At 39.1% G+C, this 21621-nt stretch overlaps 1 protein-coding gene and 1 pseudogene across 11 annotated transcripts in view; one reads left to right on the forward strand and one right to left on the reverse strand.

Moving 5' to 3' along the window:
- CACNB2 (calcium voltage-gated channel auxiliary subunit beta 2) overlaps window positions 1–21621 on the forward strand; it is a 347729-nt gene that overhangs the window by 240227 nt on the left and 85881 nt on the right. Inside the window, exon 1 of one of the 11 annotated variants that reach the window (XM_032473648.1) lies at window positions 8798–8921. The exons of the other annotated variants lie outside the window; for them this stretch is intronic. Coding sequence (XP_032329539.1) covers window positions 8898–8921 — 24 coding nt within the window. The 5' untranslated portion in view covers window positions 8798–8897. Of the gene's footprint in view, window positions 1–8797; window positions 8922–21621 lie in introns of those variants that run through there. 11 annotated transcript variants of the gene reach the window in all.
- LOC116661464 lies at window positions 8045–8898 on the reverse strand (annotated as a pseudogene).

Genomic DNA, 21621 nt, shown 5'->3' on the forward strand with positions numbered 1-21621 from the left:
ATTTGGAGTCTATCTCTGCAGTAGACTGGCTGCGTGACCTTTTGATAAGTTGCATGTGACCCTCTTGGTTCCAGTGATAACTGCACGAGCTGGTACGTGTCAAGCCCAGGGTTCCCGGGCAGGGGACTGGGATGGGCACAGGCAGCTGGAACACGGTGCTCCTGTCTTCAAGTTCAGTGTCTAATGGGGAGTCTGTATTAGAAGCAATGAAACCACTGTTCTCACTCCCTCCCTGGTTGTGCAAGGTCGCCGGACACCATTATATGTGGTCATGACCATGTTTGAGTTACTTGTTTCTAACCAGGTGGTGAGTGCTGTGTGACAGATCTGTACTGTCCAGTGGCTGCCGACTTGAGTGGCATTTGCACTGTCATGTGATCATCACCGCAGCTCACAGGTCATCGGATTGCATCCCCCATCCCTCCCCGGGACTAGGCGGCATCCTGTCCCCTGCACTAGAGTTGGAGCCCCTTGAGAGAAAGGGCGGCTCTGCGCTGCTTAATCTCACTGCTGCAGGTTCCCGTTTCTCTCCTCTGGAGTTAACTCTCTCTCTTGCTCTTCTCACAGGCTCTTTTCTGAGTAACTCCTGAGTATTTTAGGAATAAAATTACATATCGTTCCCTGTTTCTTGACGGTTATATTTATCTTGGCGCTCAACCCAGGAGTGAGCTTTAAGTTTCTTAGGGGGAAGAGTTACATGTTTTAAAGAGAACCCAATACTCTATCTAACTCAGCCCTCTCTTACTGTGGATTTATGGTTTTTATTAATGGAAGTTCTAGGGGTCTGAGATTTGCCCACATTAGAACTGCACTCTTGCGTGAGAACCCTTATAAGGACTGCTAACATAATACAGACTGCTGGCTGTTTCAAAGCCATAAATGGATTGGGGAAGGATTATTATAAATGTTGCTGCTCAAGCCTTCTTTTTCATGGAGAGCTGTAACTGAACATCTTTGTTGTCTCGTTATAAACACAGCTATAAATACATGATTCTTACCCTCATTTTTCTCTCCAATAGACATGAATGAGGCACCACACAAAGACCTTCAAGAGCTTAAAACAGTCAACTGCTCTCTGCCTTTGAGTCTTGGCCCCCGCCAACAGCTAAAGGAAAGATGTTGAAAGCTTTGAGAGTAGAATTTATTCAATTAGCAAATGTCTGATGGGTGGTATTGTGCTAGGGAACTAGGAGACAGCAAAGGAGTGTTAGATGTGGTTTCTCACCTCAAGAAGCTCACGGCCTAATGACTGATGATGCCAGCTGTGTGCAACACTGATGGAGAGCAATGTGCTAGGTGATAGATTAACAGCAGTGGGAGCCACATGCTGGAGGGCTGGTGAGCAGAAGGGTGGAGTTACTGCTGGGGTCCAGGAGGGCTGAGCACCAGGAGGAGGGCAACTGGGATGGTAGATGTCCCCACCAGGAAGTGGCTGTCTCTTTGGGGACAAAACCTTGGCTAACCAGTGATGTAATTCTTCTAAGTTTATTTAGATCAATTGCTAACCGAGGGTCCAACAAAGGCTATTATTTTGGTTTAATTTTGCTTAAATCCCATTGAATTCCAATGTACCTTCAACTAACCACACTGAAGCGTTGTTTTTTTTTTTTTTCATCCTGTTAATCATTTTGAAGTGTGCAGTTCAGTGGTGTTAACTGTGTTCACATTGTTATGTAACATCTCTAGGACTTTTTCATCTTGCAACACTGAAATTGTACACCTGTTGAACAACATCTCTCCATTTCCTGCTCCCTCCACCCCCAGCCCCTGGCAGCCACCATTCTAGTTTCCATTTGCATGATTGTGACCATTCAAGGAACCTTGTGTAATGGAATCATACAGTATTTGTTATTTGGGGACTAGTTTGTTTTACTCTGCCTGAAGTCCTCAGGGTTCATCCATGTTGTAGCACATGGCAGGACTGCCTTCTTTTTAAGGCCAAGTAATATTCCCTTATGTAGATAAGCCACATTTTCTTTATCCAGTTTGGTGGACATTTGGGCTGCTTCCACATCTTTGCTCCTGTGAATAACGATGTAAAGAATTTTTTTATCTTTTTTTTTTTTTTTGATGATCCCATTAAGCTGTACCATAGCAAGTAGTAGCTTATGGTCATGCAATATCTCAGTGTTGAAATTCTCAGTGTACTCCTTTGCTTGGTCCTCGCAAGTACTTAGTGGGGAAAGGAAGACAGCTACGGTTACCCTATTCTATGAATGAGGAAATCGATGGTGGATATTTAACAGTCTTGTCCAAGCTCATAGAGCTCTTAAGTAGCAGAATTAGGACAAGAACCCATGATTCTGTTTGGTAGGATTCTGTTTTTACATTCTTTCACCTAATCAGTGAGCCCCTCTTAGAAAGATATAAACTAAGAATGCACGAATGATGCCTCTGTTTCATGCTGTGGAGGAATTAAAGGAATAAATTTTTTTTTCTTAAATAACAAAAGCAAAAAAAAAAAAAAGGCATAGCAACTATTAAAACAATTTAATAAATCAAAATACCACCACTGGCTTTTTCTTCTTTTTTTTTTTTTTTTTTTTTTTTTTTGCTGTTGAGTCTAGATAATATAAATAGAGTTTACAATCAAAGTGCTTCCACCCCCCCCCCCCACTTTAAGTTTAGTTTATGGTACTTGTGCCACTGATTTAGAATGAGTACTTTTTTAAAAAACATTTTTAACACCCTTTAAACAAAAATTCTGAGCTAAAATATCGTGAATCCAATGAGTTATTAAAGAGGGAGCTTTCAGGATGTATTGTGTACTATATTCTTGGTTAAAAAGAGATACAAATGGAATGTACCTAAAAATATTTGAATAGGATCTTCCTATAGAGAAATGGAAAAATAATCAGATATCCTAGAAATAGGTCATATGAAGAAGGCTAAAAAAATCGAGTTGAAGTTGGGTGCAGGAGAGAAGATGGAAATTACAGTGAAACTATTTGAAAAGAGATTTCTTAAGTGTTGCCTCCTCCAAAGGGGGGGAAATGGTGAAATGAATGGTCTGAAAATTATAGTAGCCAAAATGTAAAGTTAGATGTTATAACTGACTTGAGAGGGATGAGAACATTGTAAACAAAAACTAGAAAACTATCTTACAATGGTTTTAAAGAAACTTCCTTTGCTTAAGAAAGCGTTGTTTTATTTTATCTAAATCCTGTCTTGAGGAAGAAAGATATGACCCAGCTAGCTGTGAAGGTTATTTTTCTTCTAGTGATTCCCTACCAATAGTTCTTTCTATTGACATTTGCAGGATTAACATTCATTGCTTAAAAAAAAAAAAAAAAAGTCAGATCTTGAAGATTGAGGCTAATACTGTTCTCACCTTACCCTCCCAAGACTGGGTCATGAAGTGTGTTTGGCAGGAGGGAAGTGAAAATGGAGGCAAGCATCACTCCAGTTGTCCAGTCTTTTTGCTTTCTAGATCCAGTCCCTGGATTTTAAACAACTTAACTCTTCCTTTTGTCTTCTTCAAGGAACTATGGTCACCCTTGAGTGAAATATTTATTGGACCAATTGTAACCTATGAGTCAACCCACATTCCTTGCAGATAAAAGTCAAGTGAGAAGTCTGTTTGCAAGGCAACCCAGTGTCACACAGTGCATTCACACAGAATTAGAGCAGACCTTTGGCATACACACCACTTAAAGCTGTGAGTTTAAGTTGTCTGAAGCATATAATAATCATATAATGGATATACGCCATTCAGAAGTGCTTTGAATTAAGACAAAAATCTCCATGTGCTAAATGAATTCATTATTCATTCAACACACTTGTATTCCATCACCACCCTGGTGGTCTGGGTGATGCTAGGGGATATAAAATGATTAAGCCTTGGTCCCTAATTATCGAGTTCACTCTAAGAGGACATTTACATAGTAATCATACAGTAACATACAATAGTATCTTACTCACCTCCTCACTTTAAAGGGAAGGAGATAAGTCGATCACACCAAATCCCATATTTCATAGTCACTATGCACTGTGCACTAAGGTTTATGAACTGCCTTATGTTTTGAATCCATTTTACCACATGGTCTGCCCCCGAGTTGGCTTTTTGAAGATGGCAGTGAGTTAGCATCCTCTTATTTAGGTGATGAAAACTCACCTAAAGGGATGAATCCCAACCTTAAATATTTTATTTAAGTTAATACATTAAGAAATGCACACTTCAGCACTGATCTTTTGGTACAAAACTGAGGCCTGTTCTTTGAGCATGAGTCTACTAATTGGAGTTACATTGATGACCCCTACAAGCATCTTCAGTATAGAATTGAGTTTGACATTGGAGTTTGACCCTATCCAATGGGATTTGGAGCTGAAAAGGATTTTTTAATTTTAAAACACAGTCATGTTTATGCCTCAAAATGATAAGTTAAATTTCTCCTAAATTTCTTAGTTTTATAAAACATGAACATCTGTTTCCATTCTTCTACTTTCGCTAAATGTCTTGGTAAAATGAAAAAAAACCGGCATTCGATAAAATGTAGTATCTTCATAAAAAAGGGAGTTTGATTTTATTCCTAAAAATTCATACGTATGTAAAATGTTTTGATATTAATAAAGGTTGGTCCAAGAAAAGCTATCAATTTGAATCAGACAAGTAGGGTACCTTACCATCTTAGCTCTTGAAGTAATTTTTTTATATTTTCCTGAAATATATATGATATTTCCTTGGCTGGAAAAAAAAAGTTAACTGTAACATCATCAGTATAGAACCTTTTTTTAAGGATTTTTAAAAACTATTTCTTCATCTTTCCTGGATCATGAATGCCTTTAAATATAGGGTGAAATCTTTGAGCCTTCTCCAGAGAAATAGCTTATATCCATGTATCCTGGCTTGTATGTCCAGGGTCTTCACAGACCCCTGAAATAAATCCATGTACCCTAAGAGTTTACAGAGTACAAGGACCTGTGTTAAGGCTCCCAGTCTTGGTCCAGTTAGAATCGCTGATGCCTGAAAATCTATGGGACATTGCTGTAAGTCTGTGAAGTGTTTTCCTTTGCTCTCAGATACTTGAGGAGATTACCACATACATTCTTCTTGGAATTCTCATTTTAGCTGTAGTGTTTAGTCTAGGGTGCAAGTGGAGGTCGGGCAGATATAGGCTATTCTAAATACTTCCCTGTGCTCTATAACCATAAAGGATATTCTAGTTTAAACAGTTGTCAGTGATTAGCCATTTCAACATTGTGTTTCATTTTCAGATTTCCCAATGACCCGTATGAAGGGGCACAAAACTGAAAGGTCCTTTCAAGTTTAGCAGAGATTGGGAGAGACTCTTTCTGTGGTTGGGGCTGGGCCTGGCCACGTGCCTGGGTTGGTTGATGGGTCTGTGAATTTCTGGCTTGCCTTATCTTATGTTAACTCTCATAAAGTATCTTCTACATCTTTGCTCCTGTTTATCCTTACTGGGATTATCTGTTGGATTTGGATAACCAGAACGTTGACTAGCTATGTGGAGGGGACCCTGCCTGCAGGTTATGCAGCATTAAGGCTCTCTGTTGCCTGATTTTTCTTTTTGCCTGGATTGGACAGGTATCTCCTGCCACCTTTCTGGCTTCTTGGAAAAAAATAAGTGAAATATTCAGTGTTTCCAGGAGCAGGACTTTTTACTGCCCAAAGATTTGAGGTTCCATTGAGAGGCTCCCTTTCATTCAGCAGCCCGTGCTCTCTGGTCTGAAATGGTCCTCATCTCTGTCCCACCAGCCCTCCCTGTCTCCTCACTCATCACCCAAACAACTTGTCCTGGCTTCTTACAGCCTTTATCAGACCATATTGGGTTATGTGTTTCTCTTCCCCGACATGTAACTAGGGAGCAACTTGGACTAAGACTTAATAATTTGGCTCCTTGGTAAAGGTGTAGTATTTGTGGACTGAATGAATCACATGATCTGCTGAGCGATAAGAAATGTGTGAACGGAACCCTAAGCCTTTGGATGTAATCACATTTTGCCACCTGCATCTTAAAACTTAACTATTGTCTTGGTAAAGTTCCCCCACCTCTAATGCTGCTGCACAAGGTATGGGATGGAACCAGGACTCACATCTGAGCAGAAGAGGTCTTTGCACGAGAAAGAGATCCCTCTTCATAATAATAATAGATGTGATGAATATTAGTTGACATGGTTGAAATAAAGAAATCTTCACAGATATCCAGGAAAAGGCTAGGTAATCCTTCAGTAATGACAAAATTAAAGTCTGTCCAATTTACTAAATGGTTAACCTCAGTTTTGTAAACCATAAAAGTCACAATTCTCTGATTATTATATCAGAAGAGCAAGAATGTTTCTGAATGGTTGTAATCTGTATGTTGACTAAGGACCCTACAGTGGATTTCAAAGGACTTTATTTAGACTATATGTGAACTTAATATATGTTAGTTAATAAAACTGAGTGATTTTTAATGTGTTAAAAAATTGGGGTTTTTTTGGGAATTATTGGGCTATAAAGTATATATGTTTTTACCTTTCCTAGATAAATGGTAGTCAGTGTTTAAAGTGATTGTCTTAACTTACACTCATACCATCACTGGTAAGAGAGTTCCTTTTGTCCCACATTCTCTACAACATTTAAAAGCATCAGATTTAATTTTATTGGCCAATCTAGCAGGTGCAAAATTAAAAATCTCATGGTGACGTTACTTGTATTTCCATGATTACTTAGAAAATGGAACACTTGAGATATAATTATTGAGCTCTGTTTTCTAGTTCTGTGAAATGGCTGTGCATAGCTTTGGATTAACTTTCCATCAAGTTGTCTTTTTCTATTAATTTACTGGAGTACTTTTTATAGTTGGTATCTGATTATTTTATTGGTTATTCATGTTGCTGAAAGGTTTTGGCATAAAGCCGTGCTTCCTGCATTTCTGCAGCATTCATAATTTTAATCAACAAAGATTTATCCATCCTTTCTGCCATTGTGCTTCTGGATCTTGTTTAAGAAATTCTTCCCTACCTTGAGCTCCTGAAGAATTCTTCTAACTTTATTTCTAACAGCTTTTAAATTTTGTCTTTTCATATTTAATTCCTTAGTCTCTCTGAAAGTAATTTTTGTATATGGAGGCAGACAGGGATCTAATTTTGTTGAAGATACCTATTTGTTCCAGAACTATTTATTGAATAGCTTCTCCTCTCCCTGCTTGTCTGAAATGCCTGCTCAGTCACAAATCAGCTTTCAATATATGAGTTGGTCTGTTTCTGGGCTCCTTTTTCTGTGTCAGTGCCATACTACTTAATTACTATAGTGTTAAAATAAATATTGGACATGTCAACCCACTGTATTCTCCAGGACAGAACTGGCTGTTCTGGGATCTTTCTCCTCTATATTAATTTTAGATAATATGTATGAAGTTCAACATAAAAAAACAAAAGAAAAAAATACAAATATACCCAGCTGAGATTTGAGATTGCATTTAAGTTTGTAGATTAATTGGGGGGGGGGCGCCTCTGTTGTAATACTGAGTCATCTTATTCATGCATAGGAAATATCTCTCCATTAATTCAGTTCTTGAGTATTTCATAATTTTGTCCATAAAGGTCATGCTTACTTTTTATATTTGTTCCTATGAATCTTATTTTTTTAGTTACTAGTACAGTTTCTCTGTCTTACTTTTTCCCTTACTCTTTCTCTCAAGTTATAGTTTCTGTTTGCAAATGTATGGAAATGTTTTGGCTTTGAATGAAAAGTCTTTATATTCATCAGTCTTTCTAAGCAATTAATAAATGCTAATAAATTTTCTGAGAATCTTGGGTTTTTCTATCAGACATAGATAGGACATTCTTACCATAAGAATGATGAAAATTCTGTTTCTTCCTCTCCAATCCTTTTACCTTTTTAATTTGTTCTCACCTTACTATACTGACTGGAATCTCCACTGCAGTATTGGTTATACTTGGTAATAGTAGGCATCCTGGTTTTTAAGGAGAACGCTTTTGCTTCTACTTCGGTATAATATTTGATGTGGGTTTTCTATACACAGATTTTATCATGTTAAGGAAGTTTTTTCTTTTTTTCTTTTTTTTTTTTTTTTTGCCTGGCAGGAACTTTGAACTTTATATGGGAAAAACAGAAGGTAAACATCAAAAGAGCGTAGAGGCTTGGAGAGTGGGGATGGTGAGGGACGGCTACTGTGGGGTAGGCAGCTGGACTAAGGCCTTTACTTGACTCCAGGCTGTTCGGCCTTGCCAGTTTCTGGGCCCCCAAGCTGGACACGGGCTTCGAAGGTGACAGGGATGGTGATCTCCGCCGACTGGGTGGCTGGCTTGGGCAACGGGGCCTCCACGGTGAGCGTGCCCTCAGGGGACAGGGAGGAGTCGTCCAGGGGTCCAGGGGTCCACACCGGAGGGCAGCGTGTATTCCGAGTGAAAAGCACCTGGAAATGAAGCCGTGCTCGTCCTGTCGCTATTCGTGCTGGCCAGTGAGCTCCACCACGCCGTCCTTGGTCTTGACCGTCAGCTCCTCGGGGGCGAAGTGGTTGACGTCCAGGGACACGAGCCAGCGGTCTGCCGGCCGTCTGCTGGATCTGCGAGACGCCGCTGCTGAGCTGCCGGCTGAGCGCGCGGCTGTAGGCGGGGCCCTCGATGGCCGCGGGGTGCAGCGCGCGCACGGAGCCCGGCCAGCCGCTGCGGCTCAGCCCCTGCGACCACTCCTCCGGCCGCCGGAGCAGCCCGAAGGCCTGCTCGAAGAGGCGGCTGTGGGCCGGGTACCAGTCCCGGAAGGGGTCCCAGCTGGGGCTCCGCAGGAGCGAGAAGGGTACGCGGCGCTCGGCCATGCTGGCTCGGCGGGATGCGTCTGGCTGAGACTCCGGGAAGTAGAGAAGTGTAGGAAGTTCTATTTCTAGTTTGTTGGCTTTTTTAAAAAATCATGAATTGATAGTGAATTTTATCAAATGCCCCTTTTTGCATCTTTTCAGGTAATCATATGATCTTTTTTCTTCAAATTTTTCATTGTAGTAAATTATATTAATAGGTTTTCTACATGAAACTGACTGCATACTTGGATAAATATTTTCACAATATTCTGCCCATTTTAATATTTTGCTGGATTTATCTTTTCGAGGGGTGTGTGTATATTTTTTGTATGTGTGGTTGCAAGGGAAACTAGCCTCTGATTTTCCCTGTTTTGTACTGTTATCATGTGACTTGAGATTGAAGTTTGTTACTCTTAATGAAATTGGTTTTTTTAAAAATTTCTCTCCCCCTGGAAGCATTTATGTTATATTTTGATTATTTCTTCCCTGAATATTTTCAAGAATTCAGTGGGAAAATTCCTAAACATGCTGTGGTTTTTGTTTTTTGATGGGAAGATTTTTTTAACTCTAAATTCAAATTTTTTGATTATTATAGAATATCTTTCTAATGAAAATTAATCTGTCTTTTCTTTAAAAAAAACTTATTCGTTTTTCTCATTATATTTTCAGATTTTTTAGTCATCAACATCTTCATAATATTCTCATCTCATTTATCTCTGTAGTATCTGTAGTAACATTTTCTTTTTTTCTTCCAATTTTTTACTTGATTAATTTTACTAGTATTTATCTATCTGATTAACATTTTCCAAGAATAAAATTTACTTTCTGATTTCATTAACTTCTTCCTTTTAAAAAACAGTTTCCTTGTAATTTCTTTTTCTTTTTTTTTTTTTTTTTTAAGGTAAAGTGAGGATTTATTAAAGGATAGATAGTACACTCTCAGGGGAGAGCGGGCAGGCTCAGGTGAGCGGCTGCCTCCTTGTAATTTCTTTTTCTGTTTTTCATTCAAGTGAGGCACTTATTTCATTATTTCTCATACTCTGTTAATCATCTATGCTTTTTACATTTCTTTTTAAGGATTATGTTTTCTGCATTACACAAATGGTGATATGTAGCATTTCATTATTGTTCAGTCCTAAGTATTTTTATTTTTATTTCCTATTTGGAGATGTGAGTTATTTAGAAATATCCTAATTCCCAAGTGTATGCACATTATCCTACTGTTGTCCTTTCTCTGTCCTTTGATTTTAGGTTTGTCTTTTTCAAATGGGACATGGCTCAATGTTTTTTGTCTCGTTCAACATGACATTTTTTGTCCTTTCAAAACATAGCAATTAGAAACATTATGCTGTACACCAGAAATTGACACAACATTGTAAACAACTATACTTCAATTTTTTTAAAAGACATGGAAAAATTTTTTTAATAAAATGTAGCAATTAATCTTCTTACATTGATTGAGATTATACATATTGGTACTTATTTTGCACCACAACCTTACTTTGTACTTTTAATATGTTCCAGTTTCTTTCTTTCTTTCTTTTTTTAATATCTCCCATCTCAGTATTTTTTCTTTCTTTTGGAATGATTGAATTTCTTTTTTAAGTCTGTTTTTACTCCTTACTAATTTGGAAGTTATACATTATAGTTCTGTGTTGTAGTGACTACCTTGGAAATTTCAGCATGAATTCTTAATCTGAAGTTAATCAGTAATTTAACCCTCCTTTTGGTCAGTATAAGGACTGTAGAACATTTAAGCCTGATAACTCCTTCCTGACGTATTTTTGCTGGTCATTTTTCTTTTCTTTTAAAAACAAATCTATATCTGTTTTCACTTACTCATTTCATTACTCCTGCCTTTGCTCATCATTTCTTTCAGACATCAAGAGTTCTTTCTGGTACCATTGTTATTCCTGAAGTTTATCATTTCTAAGTTTCTTTCATGGGAGCATTCTTGACGGGGAAGTCTCTTTGTTTGTCTGAAAAAAAAAAAAAACTCATTTATGAAAGACAGTTTTGCTTGAAAACAATTTTAGGTTGATATATTTCCTAGCACTTAGATGATGATATTTTATCATCTTTTGACTTCTGGCTATTGAGTTTATTCTCAGCGTGACCAAAAATTCTTTGTACGCACTCTTTCTCTGCTAGCTCTCAGATCTTCTCTCTATCTTTGGTGTTCTGCGGTTTCACTACTCTCTGTCAAGATGCCGAGTTTTTTTTTTTTTTGTAATTACGATTGGGTTTCATTGCATCTCTAAATCTGAGGACTTGAGTATTCTACCAACACTGGAAAATTCTCAACCATTATCTCAGAAAAGTTAAATAATAATAATAATAATAATAATGAGCCCAGCTTTGTTAGCAGTTCTTTGGTGGAAAAGTTGTCCAAAATATTCAGTGTGCCTCATTGCCAGACTTGGGAGAAATGCTACCTTATTGTATCTGAATTTTGATAAAATTTCCTATTTATTTTATAATTTGCCTACCTAGTTAAACAGAAAATCAAGAAGATATTTTAAAAGGATTATATTGCCCAAAATAATAGGGAAAAAGAAACTGTTTCTTAAGTTGGTTGGATCTAATATGAACAGATATCAAGCCTGCTTGATAATAAGACAGAGGGAGACTAAGTGCATACACCTGTCTCAGTGCTTCATGGTCACACAGGACATTTGCATTTTGTTTTTCAGTGATGTGTGGACGGAAGGGAAGTGAGAGAGGCTTTTTTTTTTCCAATCCTCTTTGACTAAAATTACACAGAAGGATTTGTGTTTTGTGTGTGCATGTGTGCGTGTGTGTGTGTGTGGTTTTGGGGTTTTTTGTTTTGTTTTTAGTGGTTGCTGGTCAGCTTCCAAAAAGTATTTAGAGTTCAGTGTCTCAACAGGGACTGGGTATTAGGAAATGTGATTTGTGATTTGCGTTGTTGAGACATGTTTCCAAAGAGAAATGACTGAGAAGAGATGTAATTCTGATCTGTCAGTGAGCTGGGGAAAGTGTGATTAGTACATATGGATTCAGTTCCTCCTTATCCCCATGTGTTTATAAACACTTTTGTGTTTATACATTTGTATTTCAGGTCAACCCAATGGAGAATTTAAGTCAATAATCTCTTAATCATTTATATTTAGGTTTGGTCAGATGCTCGTACATTTATGTTTATACATAGATGTGTCCTTTTCTGAGATTCTGTATATTTTTCACAACACACAGTAACTGTCTGGTTTGCCTTCCCATCCATTTACATTTATTTGTGGGGAATAGAAGGAATCTCTTTTTCTCCTGAAGCCTACAGCAGGCCCTGAGCTCTTCTGATAAACTCAACACTGCCTAAAAACCTGTGTTGCCTTTTCCTACGGTTACTGCTTCTAAGACCAAATATATTCTATTTAAATTGAGAATGTACTTCAGTGGAGTTAGTGAAAATGTCAACTTAAACACGGGCTTTTCTTCTGATAAGCCATGATATACCAAATAAAGAGCTAACCATGTTTTCTCCCTTTGCATAAAAGCCTTACATACAAATAGCAATATTTTGCTCCTTGAAAAAGCCAAAGAATCAAGGAAATTAACTGAGATGCAATGACTATTCATGCATCTAATAAAAGTCAAGAAATAAAATGGATTAAGCCCCAAGGATATTTTTGCTAACCCCATAGCATTTCCTTCCTACAAACATGTATCTGTCATAAGGCCATTATTTATCTTTTTAAGGGAGAATAGATTCATTTTAGAAATAGTGATGTGATGCTAAGCCTTGTGAAAAAAGAGAAAACTCATTTTAATCATCTAAAATGTCAAGCTACTCACTAAGACTTTTCCTTAACTCCGAAACTAGCCAGTTGGAACAAAAATACCATATACATTCTATTTGAAGTAAGATTTAAAATTTTAAGTAAGGCAGTGAGCATATTTGTCACTCCAGGAAGTCTCCTCTGGCTCCTTTGTCTTCCTTTTGTCTTTTGCCCCTCCTGATAACCTGACATGTTCATTATCTTGATTGTGGTTGTTGCATAAAGTTAAAACTTAGCAAATTGCACTGTGTATGTGTAATCATACACTATTCAGGCCTCAGGACAACTGTTAAAAGCAAAACTATAAAACTAAGTTTTCAAAAGCAACATTTCAGAAGTCTCTCAGAAGAAGAAATTCATTGGTGGTGTATTTCAAAAGCGACAGGGAATGCAGCCAAAATAGATGCTTTAACCCCATTGAGAAAAAAGACAGATGACCTGTGTCAGTTCCTTATTACTGTCCAAACACTTCTTCCCTTTGGGCTACATGGTGCTGTGCTTGTTATTTTTGACCCAACTAGAATGTTAACTGTTTTAGGTAATACTATTTATTCATTAAAATATAAATATATATGCAAACACACACATATGTGTGTATGTGCCTGCATATGTGTGTATGTACCTGTGTATGTGTATATGTGTTTATTTGATAGCCTATTTGTTACTAGGCAATGTGCAGTGCTGCAGATAAATACAAAGATGATCAAGATAGGATATTTCATGCAAGGGGACCAGCATGATTCCAAGAGCAGAAGGGAGGAAGATTTGTTTTAGTAACAGTAAGCAGTTTAATATAACTGGATTAGAGACCCCAGTGACCAATATCTATTTTGAAAAGTTACCCAACATTTCTCATAACTCAGTTTTAGTAGAAACCAGGTGATGAATTAAGCATCAAAGCCTTCACTGTGCAGATTTCTCTTGGTAGTATCCTCGTGCTGACCAAGACCAAGCTTGTTAAAAAAAAAAAAAAGCTATTGTTTCTGCAACTCAGCAGCTTTGTTTGAATTCAGTTGGTTTATCAGAAAATGGGTCAAGAGTGGTAAGAATCTCTAAAAATCTGTGTATGGTGTTGCTGGCTGGTATTCGGAAGCAAAGAAAAACCCTTTCTTGTGCAAATGACAGGTGTAAACAGATGATGGGCTGTGAGTGATAATTGGGATTAAACTTTTAGACATATATAAACATGACCCACTAGGAAGAATAAATTTGTTAAGGCAAATTTGAAACGTTCTAGCCTTTTTTTTCTGCCCCCATAATCAACACTGTTGTCTTTAATCAGATGTTTGTTTTTTTAGTTGCATGGAACAAGTGGGAAAATAAATAAATATTGTGTTATAACAAACTATGTTACCGTATTCATATCCATTTCACCAAGAACTATGGTAGAGTTGCCTGTAAAGCTTCTCGGTTAATTTTGAGCTTTTTCTGAAAGGCCTATTGCATGTTTAATATAGAATAACCATTTGGAAACAGAGAACACTGAGAGCGTTGGCCGTCAGCTTGAATGGGAAATGGTTTCAGGGAGGTTCTTCTAATCCAAGATTTCCTACATGGTATGATTTTTTAAGATTTATTAAAAGTGAATTCATGGTATCTTGTATTGAGCACCGTCAGTTCAATCCTGTCATGGTTTGATCAAGCAAACAAAAACCACTTTGAATATTTCATCGAGGGAAAAAATGAATGCAGGGAATCAGAAGTTGACAAAATGTAAAGGGACTGAAGAAATGAGGTCAGAGAAAGCTACAAGGTCTCAGGTGTGCCTATAGCTTTGGAGGGGATTAAGAAGTTGCTGAAGTTACAGAAAATCACTGCTGATCATCGCAGCTGCTCGAGGCACCAAGAGGGTGGTCTCAGGAGTTAGCCCCAGAACAGCATTCCTCAGACTCCTTGGTCTCCTGACTCCCTTATGCTCTTAAAATATAATTGTGCACCTCAGAGAACTTTTGTTTACATAGGTGACATCTACTGATATCCATTGCATTAGAAACTAAAAGAAACATTTAAACCACAGGAATACACAGGTACATTCCATTCCTTGAGCCATCAGAGCCATGAAGTCATCCCTGCTTATGTAACCTCTGGAAAATTCCACTGTCCAGTCAGGAGAGAATGAAAGTGTGAAAAGGCAAACACTGTCTTAGTGTGATTAGAAAATAGTTTTGACCTGTGGACTCCCCAGGAGGGTCTCAGGGACTTCTGGGGTTCCTGAACCACACTTTGTGAACTTCTGGCCTGTTTTACTGGAAGCTGTCTTGACTGCTGGTGGTTGAGCAGTAATACGGTTTCTCTCTTGCCTTCTACATCTCACACAAGTGCCTTTCGTTGGGGAGATCCAACCAGGTTCCTTGCTGGCACGAGTTCTGTAAATAAAATTACCAGGTGTCCATGTCCTTTGATCTATAGAAGAGTATGGGGAAAGTCACAGAACTGACTTGGCAATAGAGATGCCAACACAACATTTTGTTTAAAAATCATGAAAATCCACCTGATTTGACACTAAAGCATCTGCGTGGAGGAGTAGGGTCCTTGTTTTTTTCTTCCTAAAGCCCTTCTCAGTTAGCACCCCTTTGCCTCAGTCTTTGAGGGAAACAAAGCTAGGAAAAACCACCAAATAGATTTTTGACTACTTCCCCCCAAATTTTTCAATAGATTTACCTATCCTGAAATTTGGGGTTTTAGTGGGTACATATACGTACATGTGCTGCCAACACATGTCAAAATTATCAAGATTCTACTTGGAGCCCAACAAATTCTGGTCCTATTCTGGAGAACCCATAGCATCAGTGAGCCCAGAACACTAGCCGTGTCATGTGGATCAGGCCTTGAGAGTAGGATAACTTTTTTAAGCACTATAAAAATCTAGAGTGTTTTTAGATAATTTTTAGAGAATCAATAAGGTTAATAAAAAAAAGTATTTCAGAATAAAAATGAATATTGTACCGACTATGAAGTGTTTTAAAAAGAATTCAGTTAGATATTTATTACCTTGAAAATTCTTAAGCCAGGTTCACTAAGAGTAAGACAAAGATAGTGAGTTAATTTAAATTTTATGTGCATTAATGGTTAGTCGACCAATAAAAAGAGTTTTGCCCTCTTTGATAGAGACGCTCAGAATGTCTGTTTAATTTCAAATTTGAACAAATTTAGAAGCCATTTCAAGCACACTTTGCTAAGCCAGCAATTGTGGCAGTTAAGTATAAATTTGAAACTTCCTGGAATAATTTATTCACAGTGAACAAAGCAGAGACTAATTAATAAATGAATAAAAACTAATCAGCGAATCAGAAAAGTACTATTTCCTCTCTGTTAATCATTACCACATTCCTCTTGCCTGGCCTCTACCAGTAAATAAAAGTTAGAACGTGTTTTGTGGGTAAAAATTGGTCCTTGAGAGGGTGACTTACACCTTATTCATGTGTGAATTAATTCTCTCTGACATATATGGCTTTATAATCAGAAGTACTATTGCTTGTGAAGCATATTTGGTATTTTTTTAAACACAAAGGCACCTAACAAAACAATCAGAGATTCTTCTATATACAAAACATAGCTAGGTTCCCACTCCCATGTAAATGCCAAAACCAAATGAGCTTATACAACAGAGCAAAAATAACTCGTGTTTATTTTTTCCGTGTGCACTTAGAAAGAGAATATGCAAAAATGAATGTTCAGGAATATAAATTTCCCAAAGATTATCCCATGTGGCTGGATGGAAGATGAAACTTTTTCCCAGAAAATTATTCCTCAGCAAAGAGAGAGTCACCATATATTTGAACCGTTCTCTCTCCTGGTGCAGGAAACACATTCTCAATTACTTTATTTTCTGCAACAATGTATTGTTTACTGAGGTTACATTGGCCTGAATCCATCTTATTTGGGGGTGTCACCAAAGTCACTTGATAAATTTGACTTAAAAATTGAAATGGAAATTTAACATGTGTTTCTGGGAATATGACCTCACAATGGTAATTATGGGTGATGGTTGAACTCAGGGATTCCAAAAAGTATTGTTTCCCACAACTTGAATGGAAGTTTCCTCTGGAGAGAGGTTAGATGAGTCTGTGTCTCCACTGATGGCCGTGAAACAGGTGAAAAGTTTACAGAAAATTGTTTTATGAAATCTGAGTAAGGGTTTAGAAAGAGGACTATTTCTATGTTAGTATAATTATATATATATAATGTGATATTTAAATAGTGTTATGTATAACTAAATTTCAAGTAGACATTTCTATTGGGACAAGTAATGCTATCTGCTGTAGCAAACAAGCCTAGATATCTTATTGGTCTAACCCAGTAAGGATTAATTTCTCATGTATGTCTCAATCCAACACCCAGTGAGTGGCTCTCCTCCAAGCACTGGCTTGGGCATAAAGACTATTTCACAGTACTGCCATCTTTACCACGCTGGCCCCGAGACCTGCTATAAAGAAAGGGAAACAACACGGAAGACTACATGAGTCGTTTTGCTGCTGGGGTGGAAAATGGCAGGCATCAATGCCACCCATAATACCCTGGCTAAAACTCAATCACCTGGGCTCAACCCAACTGCAAGGAAGGCTTCAAATGTAGCTGTTCATATTTGGAGGAAGAAAGCAGGGGCTTAGGGACCATCTAGTCTCTGTTGCAGCATTTGGCTGTCTTTTGTGACCCTAAGAGTTGGCCAGAAAAGTTTCAATTTGTCACTAGTAAGATGTGAGATCATCTTACATGTGGAATCTCATTCTATTGGGGCATTCCAGTATATGTGTGTGTGTGTGTGTGTGCGCGCATTTCAACACCACCAAGCAGTTAAATCAGTTGTGACACTATTTGCCTGGAGACAGTATCAGATCCGCCAGGTTAAGGGCTCAGTCCTACAAGACTCCACAACCCTCTTTACATCAGATGCTAGTTGATAAAGTCCAGGTTGTCATCTGTGCTTCTAACCAACCGGCTGTGGGGCAGATTTTCCCATGACCCTCTCCTCAGGTTTGGTTCATTTAAAATAGTTGACTTGCTAGACTACCAGTTTATTATAATAGGATATAACTCAGGAGCAGCTAGATAGAAAAGATGCAGAGAGCAAAGGATGGGGGAGGATGGGAAAATTTACCATGCTCTCTCGAAGTTCCCCTCTCTCCCAGAACCCCCCTGTGTTCACCAACCCAAAAATGCTCCCAACCTCATTCTTTTGGGGTTTTATTGAGGCTTTATTACAGAGGCATGATCAATGAACTCATTGGCCATCGGTTTTTTAATTTGATCTCCAGCTCCCCCTCCTCTACCTGGTGGTCAGGGGGAGAGGGACTAAAAATTCCAACCCTCCGATCACCTGGTTGGTTTCCCTTGACAGCTAGCCCCTATCCTTAGATTACCTGGGCTTTCTGTAAGTCATTTTATTAACATAAAAAAGATACCATTGTTCCTCTTCACTTAGAAAATTCTGTGGGTTTCAGGAGCTCTGTGTTTGGAACTGGAATGAAGACCAAACAAATATTTCTTCCTAGAAATCAGTATCAGACATATTCAGTAGTTGCCTCAAAACTCCAAAATCATAGGAAATTACTTAGTACTAGATTTTAAAAAGGGTTTGTATAATCAAGAGAAAGTGACATGGAAGTAACATGAAAATTTATTAAAACTGACTTTTCAGTAGAGCAGCACTAAACTATAATGAGTGAATGTCTAATTATTTTAAATTCTATTTTCAAAATGTGATGATATAAGTTCCGTGTTCTTTCAAAACTCTTCATTCGTTCATGCTAGCAAAGAACAGAATTTCAGAAAGACATAGATCAACACTGGTGGTTCTTAAACTCTTCTTGTTAGTAGAATATGTTTTCTTCCCCCTTCCAAATGAAACCTTCTATCAAACCTCAGGTGGTGAGCCAGGTAAGACAGCTGTACTAGTAGACTCAGAAGGGGAACTGGAGTCACATCGAGTTAAAGTTCCATCTCCAAACACCACTAAAGCATCCTGAGCCTTTGCCTCTGAACCTTGAGTCTCCTAACCGTTCATTAAATCCACCTTGTTTTTCATGTTAAGGGACCTGATTCCCAGATTTGTGGTGTTAGCTGAGACCCCACCGTCCCATACCACCTGTGCACTGCTTGTGTTTACACTGTGTACCTTCCATCATGATCCAGGCCAGTCACCCATCTGCAGTCCTGCACCACATCTCTCCAAAAGGCCATCTCTTCCTCTCTTGGCCAGAAGCCAATGTCCTCTGCCAACAGCTGTTGGGGAGTTGTGATTCATATATGATGAATTCTATCTTGTTTTTACCATCACCTCTTTGATCCCAGTTCTGTCCCCTGTGGGCCTGAGGAGTATAGATCACCTCCTTCTTTAGACCTTTTCTTTCCCAGGCTAAAAGTCCCCAAGTCCTCATTTGACGTATTTTTGTGCCCTTATGCTGATTCCTCCTGTTAAGTGTGCTACAAACATGGCTCCTATAAAGTAGAGCACACACTGAATGAAATACTTTAGTTGTGATCTGGCCAAGCACTAAATAGCTTGGACATGGAAAGCACGTGGATTGGTGGTGAAGTGAATGTTGTCAGAGAGGAAAAACTTGTCCTCTACCCTCTTAGGGCCATTCTCTGGGGACCTGCAAATTAAACTAGTAAAAGAGAGATTAAAGGAGAAAAGGCATAAAATTTTATTAATTTCACGTGCAGGAGAGCTCACAGAAAAGTCTCAAAGAAGTGGTTAGACTCCAGGGTTTGTGTACCATTTTCAACCAAGGAAAGGGAGTTTGGGCTCCACGTGAAATACGAGGAGGTGACTAGGAAATATATAGGGGACAGGAACAGAATGTGAGGGCGATTTTAGTAAGGTTTGCTTGCGCAGACTCATCTTGGTGCCAAGTCTCTACCTTTGGGGATGAGTTTCTCTCCTGTTCCTGGTTTGGGAGAGGAAGACACCTTCACCAGGAAAATTATGCCCTGGGTTTGGGCAGAGAAGGAGCAAGTAGAGAACTCTTCCTGCATCTGCTGATGCTGAATTGTCTTCATGAAAATAATCCTTAGGCCAGAGAGGCATATTTTGGAGTAGAAGGTTTTGATCCCAGGTATAATTTGATACCTGCTCCCCCAGCCCATTCCAGTTACTCTGTATTGCTTTCTTCTGGGAACCTGGGTCCCTAACCTCTCATAACCACCTTCAAAATCATGCTCTAAGTGATCTCTTCAGATTATCACACCATGAATTAGGATCCTTGAGATTCTGTTGTTTTTACAGTTATAAATCAGCTTAATTATTATTCAGTTATTCAAATTCTATTTGCTTCTCCACGATAAGAGGTCTCATCTGATGCTTGACTGAAATCTATACTCATTCATTCATTCATTTATTCATTCATGCAGCTCCATGGGTGCCAATCCCTGTCCCAGTCACCAGGAATAGCAGTTAATGAAACAAAGTCCCTACCCTCAGGGGGACTATGGTCTAGTTGGGGCAAGCAGGCCACACACACACACACACACACACACACACACACACACACACACACACACACACACACACACACACACACACACACACAGACATATAGAATGTGATGTGGTGGGAAATGCTGAAAACCAAGTTAAGAAGGGCAAGAGGGTGAGCAGTTTGGGGAATGATCACAAAGAGCTTCTATGAGGAGGTGGTGTTTTGGCAGAAACCTGGCCAGCATGAGGGTGTGTGGAGTATTTGGAGGATAGAGAGTTCTGGGCAGAGGGAACAACAAAGGCAAAGATTCTGAAGCCCATCCTGGGATCAGCCAGAGACCAAGTGCCTCTGAACCCAGGGAAAGGCAGGCGGGTCACAGATCCCACAAGGACTTGCAGGCTACGAGGAAGCCTCCAGACTCTCCAGGGAGTGTTGGGGGATCCCGTGGGAGGTGTTGAGCAAGAGAGGGACATGATTTTATTTAAATCCTGAATCTGAACAGAGAAAGAAAGAGAGGGAGAGGAAGGGAGGGAAGAAAGAAAGAAAAGCACTGACTGTTTCGTGGGAAAGCCCGTGGGGTTGGAAGCAAGTGCGGAAGCAGGAAAGGGCTCAGACAGCTAACTAGTTGTCCAAACTCTGTTTACTTTGTTCCTTGATCTACCAATTGAGTAATTGTTCAAAAAGAGAGTAAGTCATGCTTAAGGAGACTTGTTCATCAGCATTTGTTGGCTCCTAGCAATTGTTGTTTTCTGAGTACTTTTAGGCTAGTCACCCATTTCTTCTAGAACATTCCATGGCTGGAAAACTAGTTCCCTGAATGACATGGACAGACAAAACCAATGTGAGGTAGCAGAAGGGGCCTGCCCTTGGTGGTAGACACTCCTGTTTCGAATCTGGCTCTTTCTTTTATCTCAGGTAGGGTCATCTGAGACTCCATCTTCTTGTGCATAAAATGAAAATGATGATACTTCTTTGAGAACTAAATGTCATGAGGAATATTGAAAAGCTTAACTATATATATACAGTTCCTGCAACTTCAGGGCTCAGCAAATCTTAACTTCTATTTTTAACCATTTTTTATTTTACTTTCGCCTGCATTTAACCTGATGGTGGAGTCTGTAAGGGTATGAAGTAGGTCTTGTTTATGTTTGTGTCTCCAGTGGAGTGGCTGAGTCATAAAAGGTGCTAAATTCAGAGTGAAATCAATGAGTCTGTGCAGTCAGTGTCAAGCTAGCCAGCATCCCAGTGGAACTGTAGGAAGAAGGCATTTCCAGGTGAGAGGCACAGTGATGGTGGCTGTCAGTGCTGACCCGGAGTCCCCAAGGTTCATTGTCAGGCTGACTAGGTGACCCCCGAGGCCTCTGAGAAGCAGAGATGTCACACACAGGGGCCAGTGGGAGCAACAAGGAGCCTTTGAGGCACATTGTGGGTCTCTGCTGAGCTCCTGCTATGGTTTGTTGTTGTTTTGCTGTGTTCCCTGAACAGCTAAAGGGGAAGGTGTAGACCCAACTCCCCAGGGGGTCTTGAAGAGCATCAACTAATTTGAATAAATATTGTTCTGGTGAGAATGAACCGGCTCTTTATCCTTCAAAGACAATTCAGTATAACATCAGAAGAGAGGGATGGGTGCAGGGATGCTTCCCCTCAT

The sequence above is a fragment of the Camelus ferus genome, chromosome 35 (genome assembly GCF_009834535.1).
Source record: "Camelus ferus isolate YT-003-E chromosome 35, BCGSAC_Cfer_1.0, whole genome shotgun sequence".
In the NCBI taxonomy this organism is placed as follows: Eukaryota; Metazoa; Chordata; class Mammalia; order Artiodactyla; family Camelidae; genus Camelus; species Camelus ferus.